The sequence below is a fragment of the Cryptomeria japonica genome, chromosome 4 (assembly GCF_030272615.1).
Source record: "Cryptomeria japonica chromosome 4, Sugi_1.0, whole genome shotgun sequence".
In the NCBI taxonomy this organism is placed as follows: domain Eukaryota; kingdom Viridiplantae; phylum Streptophyta; class Pinopsida; order Cupressales; family Cupressaceae; genus Cryptomeria; species Cryptomeria japonica.
The window spans coordinates 699849682-699871953 of NC_081408.1; the positions used below are offsets into that span (position 1 = coordinate 699849682).

The 22272-nt window shown below is 32.9% G+C and overlaps 1 protein-coding gene across 1 annotated transcript; it reads left to right on the forward strand.

Moving 5' to 3' along the window:
* The first annotated feature begins 18054 nt into the window (after positions 1–18054).
* LOC131071668 (uncharacterized) lies at positions 18055–19976 on the forward strand. Its single transcript, XM_058007607.2, has 4 exons — positions 18055–18175; positions 18301–18736; positions 18842–18922; positions 19016–19976. Exons 2-4 carry the CDS (start codon positions 18485–18487, stop codon positions 19130–19132), a joined length of 450 nt encoding a protein of 149 aa, XP_057863590.2. The 5' UTR covers positions 18055–18175; positions 18301–18484; the 3' UTR covers positions 19133–19976.
* Positions 19977–22272: the final 2296 nt, after the last annotated feature.

Genomic DNA, 22272 nt, shown 5'->3' on the forward strand with positions numbered 1-22272 from the left:
TTTGTGTTTGAAACTTGAATGCATGGAAAAACAAATATATTTTATTAATTTCTTTTTAATATGATATTATTTTTAATTAGTTAATGGTAATTATATCTTGCCTCCACCTCTCAACTAGTGCTCACTCTTAGTATAAGTGATCAATCAATCTTGTCTAGAAAATACTAATAATAATAATATGGTACTATTTTTTTAGGTTTGTATATAGTTGAATAGAAATATAAAAAATAATTAAAATGGAATAATGAATAAATGTTATATATTTTGACATTCTTACTTTCCTATAAAGATAGGTATCCTATTACTTATTATAATAGAATCTAAAATTTTAAATACTTAAGCTATCAAAATACTTTTGTAAACGCAAATATAAGCAAGAAAAACTAATTTAAGAGGGGATTGAAGTGGCAATATGTAACTAATTGGGGTGAGACGATGACATCAATTAAGGCAACTAAGAAAAAAAAAAAGATTGCATAGTGTAAAAGGCAAAACTTTCAAATTTTCTAACACTCCTTGATAAATTTTAAATAACTTCCCACCTTAATATATATAATAGTTAAGTACTCTAACTAAAAGCCAAAGATTAAGATCAAGAAATTTTTAAAAAGAAATTCAAAAAATTACAATTTTCTAATTTTGTTTTTACCTATTTAATTTAAATGAATAGATTTAAAAATCAAAGTACAATACATTTTCATACATATAAATTTTTTGAATGAAAAAAAGATTTACTATAATCTATACAATCAATCTCAATGAACACATACCCATTGTCTAAATTTTAAACTAATTATAAAAAATATATATACTTTTATTTTATCACTTTTACTTCAAACCTTTTCTTTTTACTAGTCCACATACATTGTCCATAGCTGTCTCTAATTAATGTGAAGGATACAGACCATTTTAGATATAGTTAATGATTTTTATTTCCAATCTAATTTACAAAAAATATCACCTCGTCCTCTTCTCCATCTCTACAATAGTCGTCCATTGTTTATATATACCTCCCAAAGATGTGATGACTAATGACTACACTAACTACGAGATGTGTGCAATTAGTGGGATCTCTTGTATAATTTAACACAAATTGTCATATAATAAGAATCTTCATGACCCAATAAAAAAAAAGAATAGTATATTGCAACACATTAAATCAATTATTGAAATACATATTAGGGTAAAAAAAATTGTGTGAGAAGAATCGAGTGAGACAAATCTAGTGGGCATCATTCCAAAAATATAATTCTTATTTTTAATTTAATTTCATTTTTAAAACAATAGAGCCTTAATTATATTTGTATTTTTCTAATATTAGTTATGATATTTCTACTTTTTATTTAATAAGATACCAATTACTATAGAGAAAATTTCACATTAAATTTATAAACATAAATAAATCATATATATTTACTATCGGCTAAATCATTGCACCTCATTTAGGTGCAAGTGCTAGTTTTTTACTAAATTTATTTAATTTGTGCATAGACATGGTTTATTTATTTAAGATTATTTACAATAATATGTATTTAATTATTATTATTATTTAAAAAGGTTTATGTATTGGTAAAAGTATATTTGATGGAGATGATTTTATTTTTTTATTTTTTTATTTTTTTTTGGGTAGGTAATAGGCCAAAGCCGCAATATTTTTACCCTAGACCATCCCCATTTTTATGGAAGGCCAAGAGTTGCCATTTAGAATTCCACTTTAGATGTCCCTAATAGGAATTGAACTTGGGTCTCCACAGTGAGAACCCAATGCTTTAACCAGTTAAGCTCAACCCCTTGGACGGATATGATTTAATTTTTGATATATGCATTATTCTTATATTTTTATGGGAGTTAGGTTATGCTATTGAATATGCCGCAGCTTTAACTAATGTATCTTAAATAACAATTTTTCTTTTAATGAATTAGGTTATGTTGTTGAATATGTGGTAACTTTAACTGTTTTATATCATTGTTTTTTAAAATATAATTAAATTTTGTTTGAATATACTAATGTATCTTAAATAACAATTTTTCTTTTAATGAATTAGGTTATGTTGTTGAATATGTGGTAACTTTAACTATTTTATATCATTGTTTTTTAAAATATGATTAAATTTTGTTTGAATATATATTTCTTATAATATCCTATATATATTTGTAAAAAAAAATCCGTACATGTACGAGAATACGAGAATATGTGTATGAGTAGATGAGTACAAGGAAAAGATTACGAGAATATTCTTTTAGAGTGAGACTTAATTTTAGACAACTTTGTATGTTACCCTAAAATTGCATGTTATAAACGGTTGGAATGTAAAAAGACATTGTAATGGTGTTCTACTGATTTGTTGGATAACAAGAAAAGATTTGACACTTGTGTTATGTGGATGTAGCCCATCTATGTTATTTTGTTGTGTTTTTATTCATCGTAACCCCATCATAGAAAAATTTCTAATGATTCCATCATGTTTGTCACACAATCAACCTAATAGAAGTTATATTTTGATAGCATGGATTGGGGGCAGATATCTTGTTGATTACACCTTAAGGTGATTGCATTCCTAAGTCCTACAAGAAATCCTTTGCATGCACAAAATTATATTTAAAAAAATTACTTTAAAACTATTTTAAGAATTATAATGTGTAAACAAATAGTTTTTTAACTAAAAAAATAAATAGTAAATATAATATAATGAAAATAAATATTTATATTTTAAGAAAAAAATATAATTATATTTATTTAACTATCATTTTTTTAAATTTTAATTTAATTTTTTATGAATAAAATAAAAATAATTATTTCAAATTTATTAATATGGACACATAACTCTTGAAATTGTGTATTCTCATGTAAAGTGTTTTTAACTAATTGATAAAGGACACATATTTTTAGACTTTATTTATTTTAAAAAATGATTGTAGATATGTTATATATTTAATTAAAAATCTTTTTTTTTTTTGTATTAAATATCGAGAGTAAAAGAGGGATTACAAGAGTATCAAGGAGGCCCCACCTCCAACCAAAAAAAAGACAATCAGAGAACTTAGAACACCATAACTATAAAAGAGTTGGGCGAGCCAATGCCAACCATCACAAAACTACAAAAAGAGTCTAAGCATAACTATCTCTGAGATACAAAAACCATAGAAGCAAAAGGGTAAAGACAAGAGTAGTAGCGCCAGGCTAGTACAAAATGTCAACGTAGGACTCCACCCACATAGTGCATCCTTTAGATCCCTCCATCTAGGCGACCTTCTTCCGATCCTGAATCTGAGCAAGCAAGCCAATACGATCAAATGAGGGAACTATGTTGTTTTTCATCTCGTTGTGCAGCTTGTTGAGGGCCTATTCAAAAGTAGTCTGGTTGTTCGTGACCCTCCTCCAATCATATCCATCGTTCATTGCATAAATAAGCATAACGGCGTGCCCTTCTTTCAGGAATCGAAGGAACTTATGCCTTTCGACATTCATCACAAAATGAATCTGCACAACAATATTAAAAAAAGTGAGTCTACGGAAAGACTCAATAAGACATCTGCCATTACCTTGAAATTTATCTTCATTTCTAAGCTTCCAAATAAACCAGAGGATATAAGATGACAAATAAGCCAAAACATATTAGCATCTTTCTTTAACCTAGAGATAGAGTCAGTGATGATATCTAAAACATTCACATGATCCAGGATACATATGCCAAACATTGACCAAATCTCACTGGCCATGGAACAGTCAAAGAAGATGTGCCTGCAAGTTTCAGGAACTCTACAAATGAAACAAAGATCAGCATTAGAGTAGTCTTTTCTAAAAGGAAGTTTGTCAATAATAAGTCACCACTTAAAGCATTTGATTTTAGGAGGAATAACACTTTTCCGAAGATGTAAAAAAATATTTTGCCAAGACATATCACATAAATCAGAATGCCAAACCATATTAACATGCTTAAGAATAGAATCATCATTAGTGAGGAAATCAAATATATTATGGGCTTTGATTTTAGACAAGAGAGAACCATCCTTCCATTTAAAGGACAAAAACTTGTGAGAATCAACATGAGAGATGGTAGGCAGGGTGAGGGTCGTACAAGCATTCTTAACCATGTTGTAAGTTCTTTTCTAGGAAGGAGGCAGGTCAAAATTAGAACTGAGATCTTCCTAGTTAATCAAAACATTATGCTCAAAAATATCCATAAAACAAGTAATACCCTTATTGGCCCAAAGCTTGGCCGAACAACCTTGAGTAAGAGCTAAGGGCTTATCCGCATGATAGAGGTTCCACCAGATAGACCTCTCCCCATGCAGAGTGTCATTGCTACTAACACTAGAATTAATAATCAGGTTCCTAACATGTTCCCAGGCTTTCCAGATAGATCTGAAAACATAGGAGCCTTGCACTGAAATAGGAAATCTGCTAGCCACAAGGTCAGAAAGGGGTAAGGCTTTCCAAGATTTGGCATTCTTAGGAACAACCCTTTCGATATTATTTTTTATCAAGACCTTCCAAGGTTCCAGACCGTCCAAAGCATGAAAAATCCACTTCGCAACTAGGGCAATGCCTTGGGTTCTGAGGTCTTTCAAACCAAGGCCACCAAGATTTTTGTCCATGTGACACCACTTCCATTTAACAACATGCATTTTCTTACTGCCTTTACCATCAGACCAAAGGAAATGTCTAATAGTCTTTTGGATCTCAAGGACTTGATAATTGCTAAACATCCAAGAAGAAGAGTAGTAGATATTATAGGATGAAAGAATTTTTTGGCAAACTTGAATCCTACCAGCTAATGAAAGGAATCTATTGTTCCATTTATTAAGTTTCTTATCAATCTTATCTTTAACCCAGAGCCACATATCTTTGAGAGAGGGCAAAATAGAGAATGGAATTCCAAGGTAACACAATCTTGTTGGGGCCTCCCCATTGAAAATCATAAGTATTGAGCCAATCAGGTGGTTCTTCCTTCCGAGGAGGAGGATAGATTTGGAGTGGGAGATCCTAGCTCCTGATATTTCCCCAAAGAGTCTAAACTTTTGGTTGAGGAAGTTGATATTCTGGCAAGTGAGCTCGAGGAAAACAGCCATGTCATTAGCAAACTAGATGTTGAGAAGATTAGAGTCATCAGGGAGCCTAAGACCCTTAACACTAGGGGAAAGAGAGTTATCCCTTAGGAGTTAAAAAATCGCATCAGACGCGATAACAAAGAAGGTAGGGGCAAGCGGGCAGCCTTGTCTAATAGACCTACCAAGCTTAATAGGCTGGGAGAGAGTGCCATTAATCTCAACATGAGTTGAAGCATCTTGAAGAAGGACTTTAACATACTTGCAGAATTCATCCAAGAAACCAAAGGCTTGTAACATCATAATGATGAATTCCCACTCTACATGGTCATAAGCTTTCTCAAAATATAACAAAAACATGGCAGTGTCTTGGCCAGAAGTTTTAGCCCACTCCATGGCTTCCCAGCTCGTAATGAGGTATTCAAGGATGTATCTTCCCTTGATAAAACCGGTTTGGGTAGAACAGATGAATTTCAGGAGGATTTTATCAAGGTGAAGGGCCAGAGTATTGGCAAGAATTTTGTAGGAGAAATTTAGGAGGGTTATTGGCCTCCAATTTTTTATCAGGGCTTTATCTCCATCCTTGGGAATAAGCTTAATGATACCTTTGTTGATGTCACCTCCTAAGGTACCATTATCAAGAGCTTCAAAGTAAACATCATGCAGATCCTTAGCATTCCAATCCAAATTGGCCTTGTAGAACTCAACAGGGAGTCCATCTGGCCTTAGGGTTTTGTCGATCTTAAGAGTGTAGAACAAATGAATTTCGGGAGGATTTTCTCAAGGTGAAGGGCCAGAGTCTTGGCAAGAATTTTGTAGGAGACATTTAGGAGGGTTATTGGCCTCCAATTTTTTATCAGGCTCCCTTTGTTGATTTCACCTCCTAAGGTACAATTATCAAGAGCTTCAGAGTAAACATCATGAAGATCGTTAGCGATCCAATCCAAATTGGTCTTGTAGAACTCAACAGGGAGTCCATCCAGCCCTGGGGTTTTGTCGATCTTAAGAGTATTGATAGCATTAGTAATCTCCTTAATGCTAACCCTTTGTTTAAGAAGGAGGGAGTCTTGCTCAAAGATTCTAGTGGGGATAATGGAGTTGCATCTCTGCCTAATGTCTTTAGCATTGGCATTGTCTTTAGAAGTGAAGAGGTTTTTGTAGAACATCTCAAAAGCATCTCTGATACTAGTAAAATCAACAATATCCTTATTGTAAACAACTAACCTATCTATTTTTTCTCTAGTTTGTTTATGCTTCAGCAAATTGAAAAAAAACTTTGACCCCTTCTCCCCAAATTGGAGCCCTTGAGTGTGAGCTCTAACCATGGCTCCACGAATTTTAACCTATTGGTGTTTCCTAAGGGCTTTCCTAGCATGAGCAACTTGGGTTGCCAAGTGATTGCAACTAGGGTTAGCTTGGATATTAGTTTCTAAGTTATGCAATTGATTGGTTAGGGACTTCTCAACAAATCTGAAGTCCTTAGCTTTTTTTTGGCCAATAGTCTACAGAATTTTCTGCCAAGAGTTCACATTATAGTTCCACCTATCAACATGAGATGAGAGGTGCTTGATTTGTAGATTGAGAAACCTAATAAGACTAATGGCAACCAAAACGTCTTGGTCCTTAAGCAAGGTAGTGTTGAGAATAAATTTCTTGATCATGGAGCTATGGGTAGTCACAACATTCATAATGTTGAGATGAGCGATGATGGGGTGATGGTCAAATAACGTCACAGGCCAAACAGAAACAAAATTTCCATGTTCATTAGGTAAGAAGGAAAAATAGTCTTTATTGGAATAGAAACGATCCAATCTAGAATATATCCTATTTGACCCTTTTTGATAGTTATACTAGGTATGTCATATACCAAAGGTAACATTTCTAGTGCCTTCAATCGGATCAAAAAGGGATTTATAGTATTTCAGCCTACTCCAATGCATCTTTTCAGAATTATTCCAGTCTAAAGTTAATCCCCCCACTTTATCATCACTATTCTCAATCATGTTAAAATCACCAGCAAGAATCCAAGGGATGTCAGGAAGAGATCTAAGCCAATCCCACAACATAATTCTATCTTTATAGTCATTTGCTACATAGACAGAGCAAACCCCAAAGTGAGTGCCACTATGATTGATAGAGATCCAAACATCCCTATTACATGGGTAAATTCCTTTATTAGTGATGTGATTAGACCATCTAGGATTGACAAGGAGCCCAACACCGCCCCTACCTCTGGGGTGGTTAGAACAGACTTTGATTGCATCTTTCCAAATGAAATCAAGGGTGGTCTCAAGAGTGAAGCTGATAGCTTTGAGTTCTCGCAACATTAAAAAATCAGTATCCTTATGAGTTTCAAAAAACCTCTTGATGATATGCTTCCTGTCTAGATCTATTCTAGACCTCTCACATTCCAGGAGATGCACTTCATGAGAAACAAAAACAAATTAGGAACAATTGGCAGCATTAGAGCTGCAAGGATACTGGTTGCTATATGGGCAGCTATTTTGAGTCGCCACCTTCTTTTTATTCTTGGCCCCAAGGGGTCTCCCTCTCTTTTTTATCTTGGCACTACTTTCCATGAGGTCTTCATCTTCTTCACTAAGATCTAATTCCAATTGAGGTTCAATGTTCTCACCTCTGTCCTAGCCAGGGTGGAGGGAACCTTTTCCCAGTACCACGCAAGATACATTTGTCTCAGGGAAAGAAGGGAACATGTTAGAAAACTTATCATTATTAGTCCTAGTGTTAGCAGGAATGACTTGAATAACACAAGAGTCATCAATTTCTTGAAGGACTTTCGAGGGCAGATTTATGGCATTAGTGCTCTTAATACCAGGGGGTCTTGTAGTAATGGAATCTATATTGGCAGATCTCTTTAGAGTCGCAAATCTGATCATCAATCTATCAGGGCCAACACTGATATCGATATCACTAATACCACGACCAGTCCCTTCAAAATTATGAATCATAGACATAACTAATGAGCTATTCAAGGTCTGCAGGGAAGCCAAAGAATGGGAAGAATCATTTTTTATAGGGGTAACCAAAGACCTTTGCTGAACAGACCTAATTTTGTCAATTGCTAATTACTGGGCATTTTTTTTTACCTTCATGTTTTTATGGGTAACCATTTGGAAGCTATCATCATGAGCCGCTTTGGGTTATTCTATAGTCATGAAAATATATGTAGACGACAAAGGCTGAGGAGGAATTTGGTTACAGGAAAGCGAATGATCAACATTACCGACCCCACTACATCGTGGATCAAAGATAGAAGGCCCTAAATTGGGAATTCCAGGGTTAGGCCCAAGGTCAAAAAGCCCTAAATCAAAATTCCCAAAATTAGCATACCCAACATAAGAATTCTCTAAATTAGGGTTACCAACACTAGATTCCCTAGGGTTTCCAGCATCATTATTGAATCCATCTACGTTAGGCAGAGAAGGGTCAGGGGTCTTAGTGTTCACAACTATTTTAGGAATGTTGGGTTTAGAGGCATTGGAATCAACCCCTAAATTTTTCTGCTTGATAATCAGGGAATTTTTATGAAGATGCCCTTCTTTTTTACACAAAAATTAGGCATTTATACCACCAAGAACTTCAATAGGGCATGAAAAAACATCCTCTTCAACCTTAAGATTAAGAGTCAGAGGGATATCAATACCTGGTTTAATCAAGATAAGCATCCTAGCATCAAGGTGAGGGATGAGTCTATTAGAATCATTCATTCTAATAACCTTGCCAATGGGTTCCACAACATGAGGTAAGAAACACAATAGGAAAGGGGGCACATTCTTGAGAAGTATCCACCTAGGGCACGAAAGTGCTAGGATTTCATCATTTATGGCTTCAGGTGACCAAGCTAGGGCACGAAAACAGGTATTTTTGACTAGCCAGTATTGCTTTTTGAGGACTTCAGTCTGCTTTTCATAGTTAATGAAAAAAATGACAAATAATCCCTTTTGAATCTGTCTGCAGAACGGAAATCTGAAACCTAATTTTAAATTCTAAAAGTTATAGAACCAGTCATCCATGAACTTGCGTGGAGGGCATTTCTCAACATCAAATGAGGCAAACAAAATGGCAGTGTTCTTTAACCTACTTTTCTCAAGAACTATTTCTTTAATCATAGCTTCATTTGGAGAAATGGAGGAAAATTCCAAATCAACAGCAGAAGCCTTACCTTGTGGACCGGGTCGTTCATTTCCAGAAACGAACTTAGTGTCTTTGGCAACTCCATTCTGAGAACTCGCAACCATTTCATAAAAGGTTTTTCTAGGTTGTGAGGACGGTAGAGGGGGTCTTGGGGAGGCGGATCTGGTGCTATATGCAAGCACCATCAGATTCAGGCTCCATTTAGAGTCGAGTGAACACACACACAAGCGACTATAGAGAAAATAAAAAACATAGAAGAAAAACAATACAGAAGCATAGAGAGGTGAGAAATATGAAACCCCGTGGAGGAGGGGAGCCCCCTCCACTAGCCGCGAATGGATATCCTCCATGTTAGGTTCGCAGTACAAACATCTGACAGGTCACTCCCATCAACGCCACCTCAAAATAAAATCACAAATATGCAAATAATATCTAGATATATTAAAAATCTAATTTAAATTTTAATATGCAAATAATATCTAGATATACTAAAAATAGTCAAAACATTAATAGACTCTTGATGGTTTGTTGATGAGGTTGAATTGTTCGCTGAATTAATATCTGTCAAGCGAACAATTGTTCTCTCATATCAAATAGTTACAAAACTTTAGAAATAATAAAAAGGAATTTTTAACATATCACGTGCATAGTGCCCCTTAAGTTTAATTAATTAATTAATTTATTTGTCTCCTTTTCTATTAATTAAATAAATTCATTTTATTTAATTGACTAATTCATAAATATGAGCAATAAATTAATAAATCATTTTTATTCATTTATCATATTTATCTACCTCGAAAAATAAAGATAATTAATACAATCAATGAAAAAAAGATTCATATACTAATATAAAAGTTTCATAATAAACTATAAAATTTTATTATTTTTATACTATGGATGGATATTTTGATTTTTGATACCATGAATGAATATTTTTATTTTAGATACTAATATTAAAGTTTCATAATAAACTAAGATTATTAATAATATAATACTAATATTTATAATAAATAAATAACAACAACATAATAATAAATATATTAAAAATTATACAATAATATTATAATATAATATAATTTTCTGTTTATCATTGTGAATATATTTATTTTCCTTTTTAAAATGTGTAATTATTATGAACTTTATATAATTAGCCGATATTCTTTATAAGGTGGGAACTTCCACCGGTTTCATCTCATGTCGGACACCTAGATTTTTTTTCCGTTAAATTTTGCGTTGCCGACATTCTTTGGCTTTGTATATTCATTGCCTGTGCTTCAATCACATGTTTAAATCAGAGTGCCTCAAAACTGCGGAGGATGTGGAGAATCTATTTGCAGCATAAATCGATAAAACGTCGGGAACTTTTCTGATGTCGGTTTGCAATTTACCATCAGTCTGGTGGGAGTGTTGACGACGGAAGATTCAATACTCTGCAGTAGAAGATTCAATGGAAGAAGCATGGGATAAAACGCTTGCGGATTTTATGGAAGAAGCAGGGGATAAAAGGCTTCTGGAATGTTTCGCTGTGGAATTGGGCTTCTTGCGAGAATGGTATGTACAATTTGTGGTAGAGTTTGCTCTGTTTTTGTCTCTTCTACAATTGTAGGGTTTCTTCTAGCTCAGTCGCCAGATCGTTTTTAGCTCAATTTTATAGTAACGAGGATGATTATGATAAAATTTATCTGTCTCCCATGGTTTCAGGGTTTGTTGAGCCTTACGGCTGCAGTAGTCCTCTTGACCGCTTAGAGAATAGGGAAATTCAATTTGCTGAAATCGTCGATTTCAGCTATAAATTAGGTCCTTTTTTTTAGTAGATTAGGCTCTAAAAAGGCATGCCAGAATGGGGTCCGTGGTGCATGAACTGAAACTAGCCTGAAATCTACAGATTTGAGCTCTATCCCTGGCAGGCTCTTCAAAGAATGCTTGAGTTTGAATGTCAGTTTTTTTGCCACCTGATTCCCGCATTCTGCCGTCCAGCAGACAATTACAGCCACAACTGCATTCTGATCTTGTTTACCCCATTCCTCAGAATAATGGTGGACTTTCACCCTTATTACATTCAGGTTCTATTTACAAGCAGCAGAATACAAGGTCGCAGTTTGGTTCCAAATTTAGATGAGCGCTTTGGAATAGAGTAAGGGCGTCCATCAAAGCATGAAGGATATAGGAATTCCATCAAATGTTGTAGTTGCTTTGGTAGATCCGCAAGTAGAAGATGAAAGCATAGACAAGGCGTTCTAACTGTTTGGCAAAATACCTGAAAGAAAAGTGATTGCATGGGTTGTAATGAGCACAAGATATGCACAAAAAGGATTTATTGAAAAGGCTTTCAAAACTTTCAAAAGTAAATGCAAATGGCAGATGTAGAGCCAAATCTCATGCCCTAGCCAACATACCACGCTTATGCCAAATTGGGCCGCTGGAAAAGGGTATTAACATCCATTATAGCATGAAAAACTTATAATTGCCCAAAATAGGCCGCAACTCACCAGGGGACAAGGCATGTGAATTTCTTGACAAAAAGCCTCAAAAATATCATCTTATGAAGTATAATGGTAGAGTAGGGAATTTGACCTCCTTGATAGAAAGTTTATTGAGAAATGTTGTTGTCGCGAGTCCATCGATGGTACCTGATATGCTAGCAAAATACTATCATATATGCATCCAAGGGTTCATGATTTCTTACTACTACTGTGAATGCTGAGAGTTACAAGAAATCCCTTATGGCTATCTTACATTAGTGGGTGTAACTGAAATACAGAGACAACAGAATATTGTCATCAGGTCAAATTAGTTTTATGCATACTAGAAGCGAGTTAGAATCCAGAGCAGACCAGAAAGTGTACTTCAACTTTTTCATTTAAATGCACAAGATGCATTACCACTTTTCGTGGTTTTGGGAAAATGGTAAAGTTGACATTGTGAAAATATTTCTCTATCCTTTATGCTTTGATGGATGTCCATACCCTGTTTGAAACTCCCATTTTGGCACATGCAGGAAGGATGCTAGCAAAGGTTGTAGAATTTGATTTCACACCTGCCAATTGCATTTACTTGAAAGTTTCTAAACCACTTTCAACAGGTACATTCGGTGTGTACACTTCAATCACAGCATTCCATGTGACCACATTTCTTTGAGGCATTGTTTGAAACAGTTCACTTGCCTTGTCATTGCTTCCACATTTTGCATACACGTCTACCAGGCCTGGCTACAACATCTCCCAATATTTCTCTTTCTTTGGTGCTTTTACGGGTGTCCATACCCTGTTCTAAAGCCTCCATTTTGGCATAGGCAGAGAGGATGCTGGCAAAGGTTGTAGAATTTGTCTTTACACCTACCAATGGCATTTGCTTGAAATTTTCCAGAGATTTTTCACCAATCCCATATTGTGCATTTCCCACAATCATGACATTCCATAAATTAACATTTTTGTATGCCATTTTGTCAAACGGTTCATGTGCCTTATCAATGCTTCTACATTATGCGTACGTGCATATCAGGGCAGCTGCAACTACAACAGCTGATAAAAAATTTCTATACTTAACGCTTTGATGGATCTGCATCGCCTATTCTAAACCTCCCATTTTGGCACAGGCATGGAAGATGCTGGCAAAGGTATTGGAAGATGGCTTTATACCTGCCAATTGCATTTGCTTGAAAGTCTCTAAAGCTTTTTCAACAAATCCATCATGTGCATATCCTTTTGAGGCATCCTGTCAAACAATTGGGAGGCCTTGTTTATGCTTCCAAATTTTCCATACATGTCTACCAGAGTAATTGCAACTACAATATCCGACAAGTTCTACGGTTCCCATTCAGGGGCAAACTACTGGCTGCCCCTGGATGTCGTTGTCATCAGGTGGCAGTTTATTTCTGTTGCAGATGTTCTACAACAAGTTCCACGGTTCCCATGGTTTGCAGTTTGCTCAAAGAAAACAATTGGGAATGAATAAGCCCTGTTTAGTAATTCTTCAAACTAAACACTTAAATAGGATGTGACTGAAGTATTAGTGTTTTAAAAGAAATCGATGTAAAATATTGTAGTGGAAACCAAAGTTTTAGAGGGGAAATATTTTATGAATTAGAGACAAACCCTAAAAAGCTAGATAAATAATGAAAAGGGCCTCTCGTGAACAAAAGACAATGTAAATACTTAAATAAAATAAAATAAAATCACTGGTGTAATAGTCAATAGAGTTTGAAATTTTAGATGTCCTGTTTTTCTCACACAACCAAGTTGAAATTTCATACGCCACTCCATAGGACGATTGTCTAATTAGGAGAATCTAACAAAATAAGTATAATACACAGTTTTTCAGTTTTTCTTGGAATAATATCTACAACCATTTCAACCCCATAAAAAAATTAAGATTCTAAAGTGTGTAGGTTTTCACATATTCATATTTAATGTGATCTTAATATTTCAAATTTCATTTACAATTATATTAATTCTTTATTTCTTTCTATCAACATTATTTCTTTATTCTTGTAAACACTCTATATTGAACATTCTAAAGCTATTGTCTTATTAGTTATATATTTTTTATATAACACTAAGACAAAATATTGTTAGTAGAGTGAAAAAAAAAATCCACAAACTCTTGTCTATTCCCTTATTTATATTTATTTCTCACTTATATTTCAACTAGAAGATTTATTTAATTTTATTTTCAAAAGAGTTCTAAAATTAGGATAAAATGAGGTTAGTAGAATAAAATAAAAATCTACATAATCTCTTATTTCTTTTCCTCTATTATATAGTATTACAACCTATTCCTATTCTAAGATCCTACAATTTGTAGATGCTATATTTTAATTTTACTATTTGTAATTCTCAGCTCTTGTTAGAATAAGTAAAGAATTATTTTTATTTGTATTTATTCATTATTTATAGGATGTTTTAAGGCTTTAAAGAATAAAAGAATTAGATCTCCCTTTTCTCATTATCTTTTTATTCATCACTTTTCTTTTTTCCATTTTTTATTTGGTGAATCCAACCTTCATATTAACCAATGTATCTATTACATATGTTTTTGAGCATTTGATTTAATATATGGAATAAAAACACCATTAGATTGTATTAAAAATATATTGAATTTTTTAGACATCCTTATGGTCAATAGTTTGCATTTAGTTCATGAAGTGAATAGTGAATTAAACATAGTTGTTCATACTTTTTTTTACAAGATATGGAACTACTAATGACCTTATTTTTTTTCAGAATGGTCAGAAAAAATAAATGGGAATCACTCCTCGAACAACATGTGCAAGACATTCCCAACCAAGGAAATCACTTCTCAAGTGAAGACCTTGAATGGACGCCTATTGGAGACAATAATACTGAGATAGACTTATGTGTTGCAATCCCTCTTGAAAGACTCCCTCTCTATGCATGTTGCATATAAATTGTGTTTTTGCACCATCCAACAAACCCTACTAACCACACTACCAAGATATACTCAAGGTTTGTCTAGATTTGATATACCTATTAACTATGTTATTTTTTATATTTTATTTTTGTTGTACCACTTAATATGATTTTTAAATTTTTTTTTTGTGTGTGTGTGTATAAATAGATAATGGTGTTCTTTTCGCCTCGAAGGCAACAAAGGTAAACCCACAAATGAGAAAAGGATGTGAAATTTTACCCCAAAAAGGGGTTGTCGAGCCCACTTTCATGTTAAGGTCATGTATGGTAGACCACAAGTTGCAATGATTATATATAATAAGTGGAGCCATTGTGATGCTAATGGTGAATTTTGTCATGTGAGGAATGACCCTTCTGGTGACCCGAGAAGCAATTTTGCACCAAGGTTGTCAAATGAATGCAAATCATATATTGAATCTTTATTACTAATGGGGGAGGGGATTGACACAATATGTGAACAAAAATACTTGGATCAAAGTTTGATCAAGTTGATGAATAAAAGAGATACATTTTTATTGAGAAAAGGTGTGTTGAATGCTTGGAAAAGAATATGCTCTATTCAATCCCAAAAGAATGAAGATGATGCAAAAAGTGTCAGCTTATGGCATGCACAAGAGAAAGATAATTTTTTCTACTACAAAAGACCAGACAACATAGAAAATGATCCTTTTATCATAGGTATTCAAACACCATGGATGCAAGAAATGATGGTGAAACATTCTCACAACTCAATTATTGCAATGGATTCAACATTCTCAACAAATAAATATGATGTACGTAATGCTAACTATATTTGTATATTTTAATTTAATTATTTATTTGATTTAATTAAATATCTTAATTTATCAATGGTGTACTTATGTGTAGTATCAGTTATATACCTTGTTGATTTTTGATGAACAAGAGGCTAGTGTACCTATTGCATGGGCCATATACTCAAGAAATAAAGTTGAGAATCTAAATGAGTGGCTAACAGAAGTTTCCAAATGAGGGAAAAAGTGTAAAGAAGATTGGCATGTCAATGCATTCATGACAGATGATGCCAGTGCTAAGATTGAAGCCATCAGGTTTTGATTACCCTTACTTTCTATATATAAAGTAAATTCAACTTGTGATAATTGATTGATTTTTATTTTATAATATTATATTTTTAATAATTGATAACTCGGTAATTTTAATTTAACATTTTATTTTGTTACAATGTAATTTATCAATTTTTATAATTCAACTTGTAGATTATCTTTTGGTTGTCGAGTACTTCTATGTATTTGACATGTGTGTAGAGCATGGCTAAAAAATTTTTATAGGTAAGTTAATAATTTAAAAAATTATGTAAAAAATTACACATGTTTTAACCCTAAAAATTGATATTGTTTTTTATAATCTGGGTATGTCAATAGTAAGGATGTTGGAGAAAAAATGTTTGATAGATTGGGTGATATAATGGATGCAATGAGTGATAATGAAGATAGAACTGCTCGATTGATTAAAGAATTCATTGAGGAATTCAAAGAAGAGAAGAAATTTATTGATTACTTTCAAAAAACTTGGTGTCATGATGAGGGTCGTAATTGTAAGTTTGTAAAAAAAATAAATTTCTTTCTATATAATTGTATTATTTTTGTCATTTTTTGTATTTACTAAGACATCATTAACTTTGTTTGTATAGCAATGTGGGCAAAAAGCTTTCAAAATTTCTCTCATGCAAATCAGGAAACCAATGCTTCCATAGAGTCTTACCATTGCCAAATGAAGAGTCATTATCTAAATGACCGTGCTAAGAAATGCACAAGGAGAATGAATTGGCTTATCCATACACTTCTTCATAGGTTAGAACCATTTTATAAAAACAAAAGATATTTGTAGCTATCTAGATTTTTAACTAACTTCAAAAAAGAAAGATATTATGAGTGCATTAGAGAGGTCAAAAACAATACCAGCTATAGATTGTCATCCATATGATCTCCTCCCTAACACATACAAGATAAAAAGTCAATTTGTTCCAATGAAATGGTATCTTGTAAGAAAATTTGGACCAAATTTGCATGTATATGATTGTCAGTGGGCGATTGTCAGTGGGCACAATGGGGGAATACATGCAAACATGTGTTGAAGATTTCAGATCTCCTAAAGAGAAAGAAAATGAATGAGCATGAACAAGTTGTTGGTAAGTCTAATTTAACATTGAAGTATTTTATGTATATTTTTTTAATAATTATTATATTTTTTTCTTAAAACTAACTAAAATGTTCTTAATGAATTACATATGTTACTCCATTTGTTAATGATGATGATAAGGTCACAGGGAATTCTAGTTGTGAGAATAATAACATTGGTAATGTTGTGGTTCTTAAAATTAATTAATTCTTATTCTAGTTATAGATTGTTGCATTCCTTTTGCAAATCAAGATATGACTGTTGTTGCCACTAGTGAAGACCTAAAAACAGGTAGTTTCAATATCACCATTTTATTAATAAATTATTTTTTTTCACTTTTTTTTTATATTAGAATTTTAATGTCTATTATAGAGCTTGGAAATCATTTGATACCTCCAATGATAAGTTCCAAAATTCAGTTAATTATATACATTCACTACTTCAAGATTTACCAAGCAAAGATGATGAAAAATTTATTGTTAGTCTATTTGTGGAGAGATTTAAAAATGATCTCCAAACATCTCTTGGTTCATCTTCCAAATTTACATCGATCCATGGCTCAGAGAATATGCCTATGAAAAGACTATCGACATGGTTTAGTCCAAGCAAAATGCACAAACGTCATTCTATTCATCAAAGAAGAAACACAATTCGTCAAGGCTTAAATGAAAGAGTTGAGGGGCATGAAAAATTCCAGTTTCCGTATACAAGTGGTAGAAAAAAAAAGGATAAAAGGTCTTCAATCGTTCAAGCATAGCAATAGTCAATGAAACTATTAATATCAAGTAACAACATTGTGAGTACATACTTTCAACATTATTTTAGTACTTTTACATAGCAATAATTCTTTCTTTTATTTTATATGTTAATAATATGTCTTTATAGCTTTGGATGAAGAAAAAAATGCTCAACACTAGTTGCCCTTCTCTATTGATCTAAATCAAACAACAATAGATGAAGTACAAATTATAGATGGTAATTAAGAACACTAAAGTTATTTAGATTAACTATACATATTTTACTCTTACACTTGACTCTTTATCTATGTCAATTTATCAAATGCATGTATGGTTGCAGCTTTACATGATCAACAAAGCACTGGAGGACATAGGTTGCCATTTTGTATTGATCTTAACCAAACACCAACAATAATGGATGCAACGCAAATTGGAGATGGTAAAAAAAATATGAACTGATTTTTAAAAAAATTGAATTTTTGAATTTTGAATTGATTTAATAATTCAATTTTGTAATTTACAAGTTCTGACAAGATTCTAATGGAAGATCATGATCAACACCATTGTAGATAACATGATCGAGACTCTTATAGATAATCAATACAATTTCTTGCACTTACATAAAGGCAGTCAAGTGTGGATGAACAGGTCGAGTCTACTAAAAACCGGCTTCTCCATTTACCTTAGCTGCTTTATCTAGACAGAATTTTATTGCATGCAACTTATTACATACATGATTAACTGCTCTGATTGTGTTGTGGTATTCTAAGCAGCATTCAATGCTTTCTTGATCAATCGGCAAAATTTTTGCACCTGAGATTGATGGAAGGCGGGCGAAAGTTTTTGTCGACCCTTTTGGCGGTGCTGGATCAGGGAGAAATTGAGAGGGATTTTCGATTCACAGATTCCAGAGGAGCTGCGGAAACAGAGTGGGTGTGTGTATGAGGCCTCTGTATTATGAAGAAATTGGAATCCGATGAGCACAGAAGCTTGCTTTTGTTTTCTTCGGCTGTTGGAATCGGTTCTGCAGAAAAATGTTTAAGCTCCAATTCTAATATCAAGAAATTTCTTGAGAGCACAAGTGGTGAAATAATGCAAGCACCAAGGGCGGAGAATTTGCTTAGGGTTGCAGCATCGTTAGGCAACGCAGATAGGGCGGAGAAATGGATAGCTGGTCTCTCACCAGAGAGAAAAAAAATGTCGAAGATGGTATGCTTACTTACACCTTTTACTTTCGTTTCTTTTCCTCGTCAAATGACGTGTGCAGCTCTTGTCAAATTCTTAGCTGTTTTCTTCTTGTTTTCTGTTTTACAGTTGGCAAGACGCCTCCTGCATTCAAGGATAGTAGTCTTTGTTGACGATCTTGATCGTGGCCAAGAAAATGTGATTCTGCAGGTATAACATTTTGCAATAACACGTTTATTTACAACTGTTCTCATATATTAATCTTTCGTCCTCTAAATTTCTTAAATACTTGTTAAATGTCAGATACTTTCAGGAGTGAATCTGGTTTTGGCTGTTGGCAAGATCAACGTAATTTTTGGGATGGACAAGAGAATGATGGAGGGGCGTGGTTTATCTGGTGGTAAAATTGTGAATGCATAACGTTTCTGTTATGTAGACAGAAAAATTGTAAAATAGGTGCAGAATGATTGTGGGATTCAATAGAAAGCGCTGTGTGCACTGTTATATAATACAAAGATTACTTTGATGTACAAAGATTATTTTGGTGTACAATATGAACGTTTTTGAAGCCAAAATAGTTAAGGGATGATGGAGAGGGCAATAATAAAAAGGTAGGGTAACAAGAAGAGCAATAAAAAGGTGCGCATACCCCTAGTGATGAATTTAATGTTGCCTTATATTTGACAATGTCGTTTCGTCGAACAGACACGGTTCAACAAGAATCGGTAAAAATGAAACAGCAAGAAACAATTGGGAAATGATTTGTGCAATGTACGATCACATAATTCTGAATCTTTTAAATTCAAAATGATTGTTTGCAAAAGTTTCGGGAATTAAAGAAACAAAGTTTCAGATAGCGGATCCAAATTAAAGAAACAAAGCTAGCAAACTGATTGTTAGCAAATGGTTATGCTAACAAAGTTTTGGGAATTAACGATTTTGCTATGTGTATCTTTGTTTCGGGAATTAAAGAAACAAAGATTATAGTACAAAGATTCAGATAGCAGTATATTGATGAGAAGTGTCCAGCGATCAAAAAAAATAAGGAAGACACCAATGAAGGAGTATCTTTTCTTTTATGTCTAGATTTCTTTCTTAAGAGATTTTTCATAAGGGAAGAAAACGAAGGAGATGAAGAAAACAAAGGAGAAAGCTTCCGAGAATCAGAGGGTCAATAGAAATTGTAGATGAGATCTTGAGTTTCAGTTTTCAGTCAAAATAGTTATGGTTTGGTGTCAAGCAAATTTATATGAAGATTGTTGGATCTTACGTACCTATAAATATGTATCATTGTTTGTTTTTCATAAATAATATGAGTCTATTGGAGATAATATTTATATATGGTATGTATTTAAAATATTTTAATTCGTGGAACATTTCCTTTTATGTCTAGATTTCTTTCTTGAGAGATGTTTTTTTCATTAACTTTTTTTTTTTAAATTATTTATTTAACCATTCTAGATTTTTCTAGAGTCTATTCTAAATTATTTTAGAATCATGTATGAAATTTATTAATACTAATCATTTTATCAATATTGAGGGAAAAAGAAACAACATATAAGCTACTATGTAATTTATCTTGATAATGTATAATACATTTAAGTTTTTATTTGATATATATTCTTTATTATTTTAGATATTTTAATTATCCAATATGATATCAGAGTATCTTTCAATATTGTGCATTGAAATGTGGATTTTGTAATATAGACTATAAATTATGTGGGTTGCAATTTTGTTGTGAGCAACACTATTAATGTGTTGTGACAAAGGAAGTGAGTAGCATTGCAACAATGAAATAAAATATCAATATAAAAATTGGTGTGGAATAACTAAATTTTTTAAAATTCATTTTATACAAAATTTATGTATTAAAGAATATGTTTATTTTTTGTTCCATTCTCTTATAAAAAGAGGGAATTGAGAAAAGTGGGATCTGCATTCATTTATTTACAATTAAATTAAATGAAAAAAAAATATGGTGAGATGTCTCCTATGAAATTTTTTCTTACACTTCAATACTATTTTATGATAGTGAAAAAATACCAACAAGCCTTGGGAAAGTATGAGGAATTTTCCCAGTAACTTTACACTATGAAAGGTGAAATCAAAGTATGTTTTATTAAGAAGTGTATATATAAAAATTTAGGTGATGTATGAATCTATTCCAAGTACAAGATTGTAGAATATAGTATATTAGTTTCAATAGAACTAATCCTTCATTTTAAAATTTATTAAAAGAAAATTAAAATGAACTAGAAAGACAGTAAAGACATACATATTTGGTAACACTAATGAATTTTGTAATATTTTGAAAGAAATGTTCTAACTAAAATCAAATTAAACTTCATTAAATATTAATCAACACACTTGCTTTTTGACCATGACTTACCTTGTTTAAGGGCTCACATGACAATTTTACTAAACGATGGAAGCAATTTGTCAAAGAAAAAATCCATGGGAAATAGAAGAAAATCAAAACAAAAGACACGAAGAATCTGTGGTAGAGTTCAATCAACTTATGTAGCTAGAGAAACACAATGAAAGCAGCGAGAAAAGATAACCAGAGTACATAAATGGATCATATTATTCCTTTATAACTTCTGACAAACATCCCACAATCATCATATAGTCATCAAAGAGCATCTGGCAATTAAACGGTTACATGTAGGCTATGAGAAAGATACAATTCAATCTGGGACTCTAAGAATCAACTAGATCACAATATGTGAATCTCAATCCTTATTCCCAATTCTACTTCCTCTGCCCTTACAAATGATCACATAATAACATATTTATACCGACTAGAACATATCTAGGTCAACCTCATTATATTACATTTACCAATGCAAAAAATAAAATGTGTAATTAGGATGACCCTAAGAATTAAATAAATCTTTCCAGATAATAACAACCAAGCGATGTGATTCAGCAAGAAGGTCAGCCACATGCCAAAGAACATAAAAAAAGACCCAAGATATTTTTACACGCCAAGAATCACACCGATAATAAAGGAAAACCAATCGATAAGCACAAGAACTGTCCCAAAACCCAGAAAAATTCAACCGAAAGTGATAACTAGCCGAAAAAGAACCTGAATGAACTAAAAATATGGAATCAAGCACATGAAACCTCCTAGAAAGCAAAAATAAGATCCACCACGAAGAACAAGCAACTACCGGTACCAACTGGTAAGAACACAAAACACTGCACAAAGAACTAAACAAGATCAAAACTAAAAGAAAATATGTTTGGATGATGCAAGATTGCTCATCAACCAGGGATGCTCCTACATCAGTTATCCATTTTTATTTATATTCATCACCTCATCATGTTGCAGTCTTGAAAATTGAATTACAAATAGCCATAAAGTATAAATATTTAATATTTTTCTCCCATGTCCTAAGGAACACACTTTCCAAAGACCATATAGGCATGTGGATGTCTAAGGATTGCAAGGTTAATTTTACCTTATCCTAAAATGACCATTATATATCAGTGTGAAGATTAAAGGAAATCTCCCATAAATAATTCTTATTGATCATGTATGTATAGCGAAC

Bases quoted from the DNA above. Each gene is read 5' to 3' on its own strand.
- LOC131071668 (XM_058007607.2), top strand. From the start codon at position 18,485: ATGAAGAAATTGGAATCCGATGAGCACAGAAGCTTGCTTTTGTTTTCT. The intron at 18,737-18,841 runs GTATGCTTACTT...TCTGTTTTACAG, and splicing joins GAAAAAAAATGTCGAAGATG to TTGGCAAGACGCCTCCTGCA. The intron at 18,923-19,015 runs GTATAACATTTT...GTTAAATGTCAG, and splicing joins AAGAAAATGTGATTCTGCAG to ATACTTTCAGGAGTGAATCT.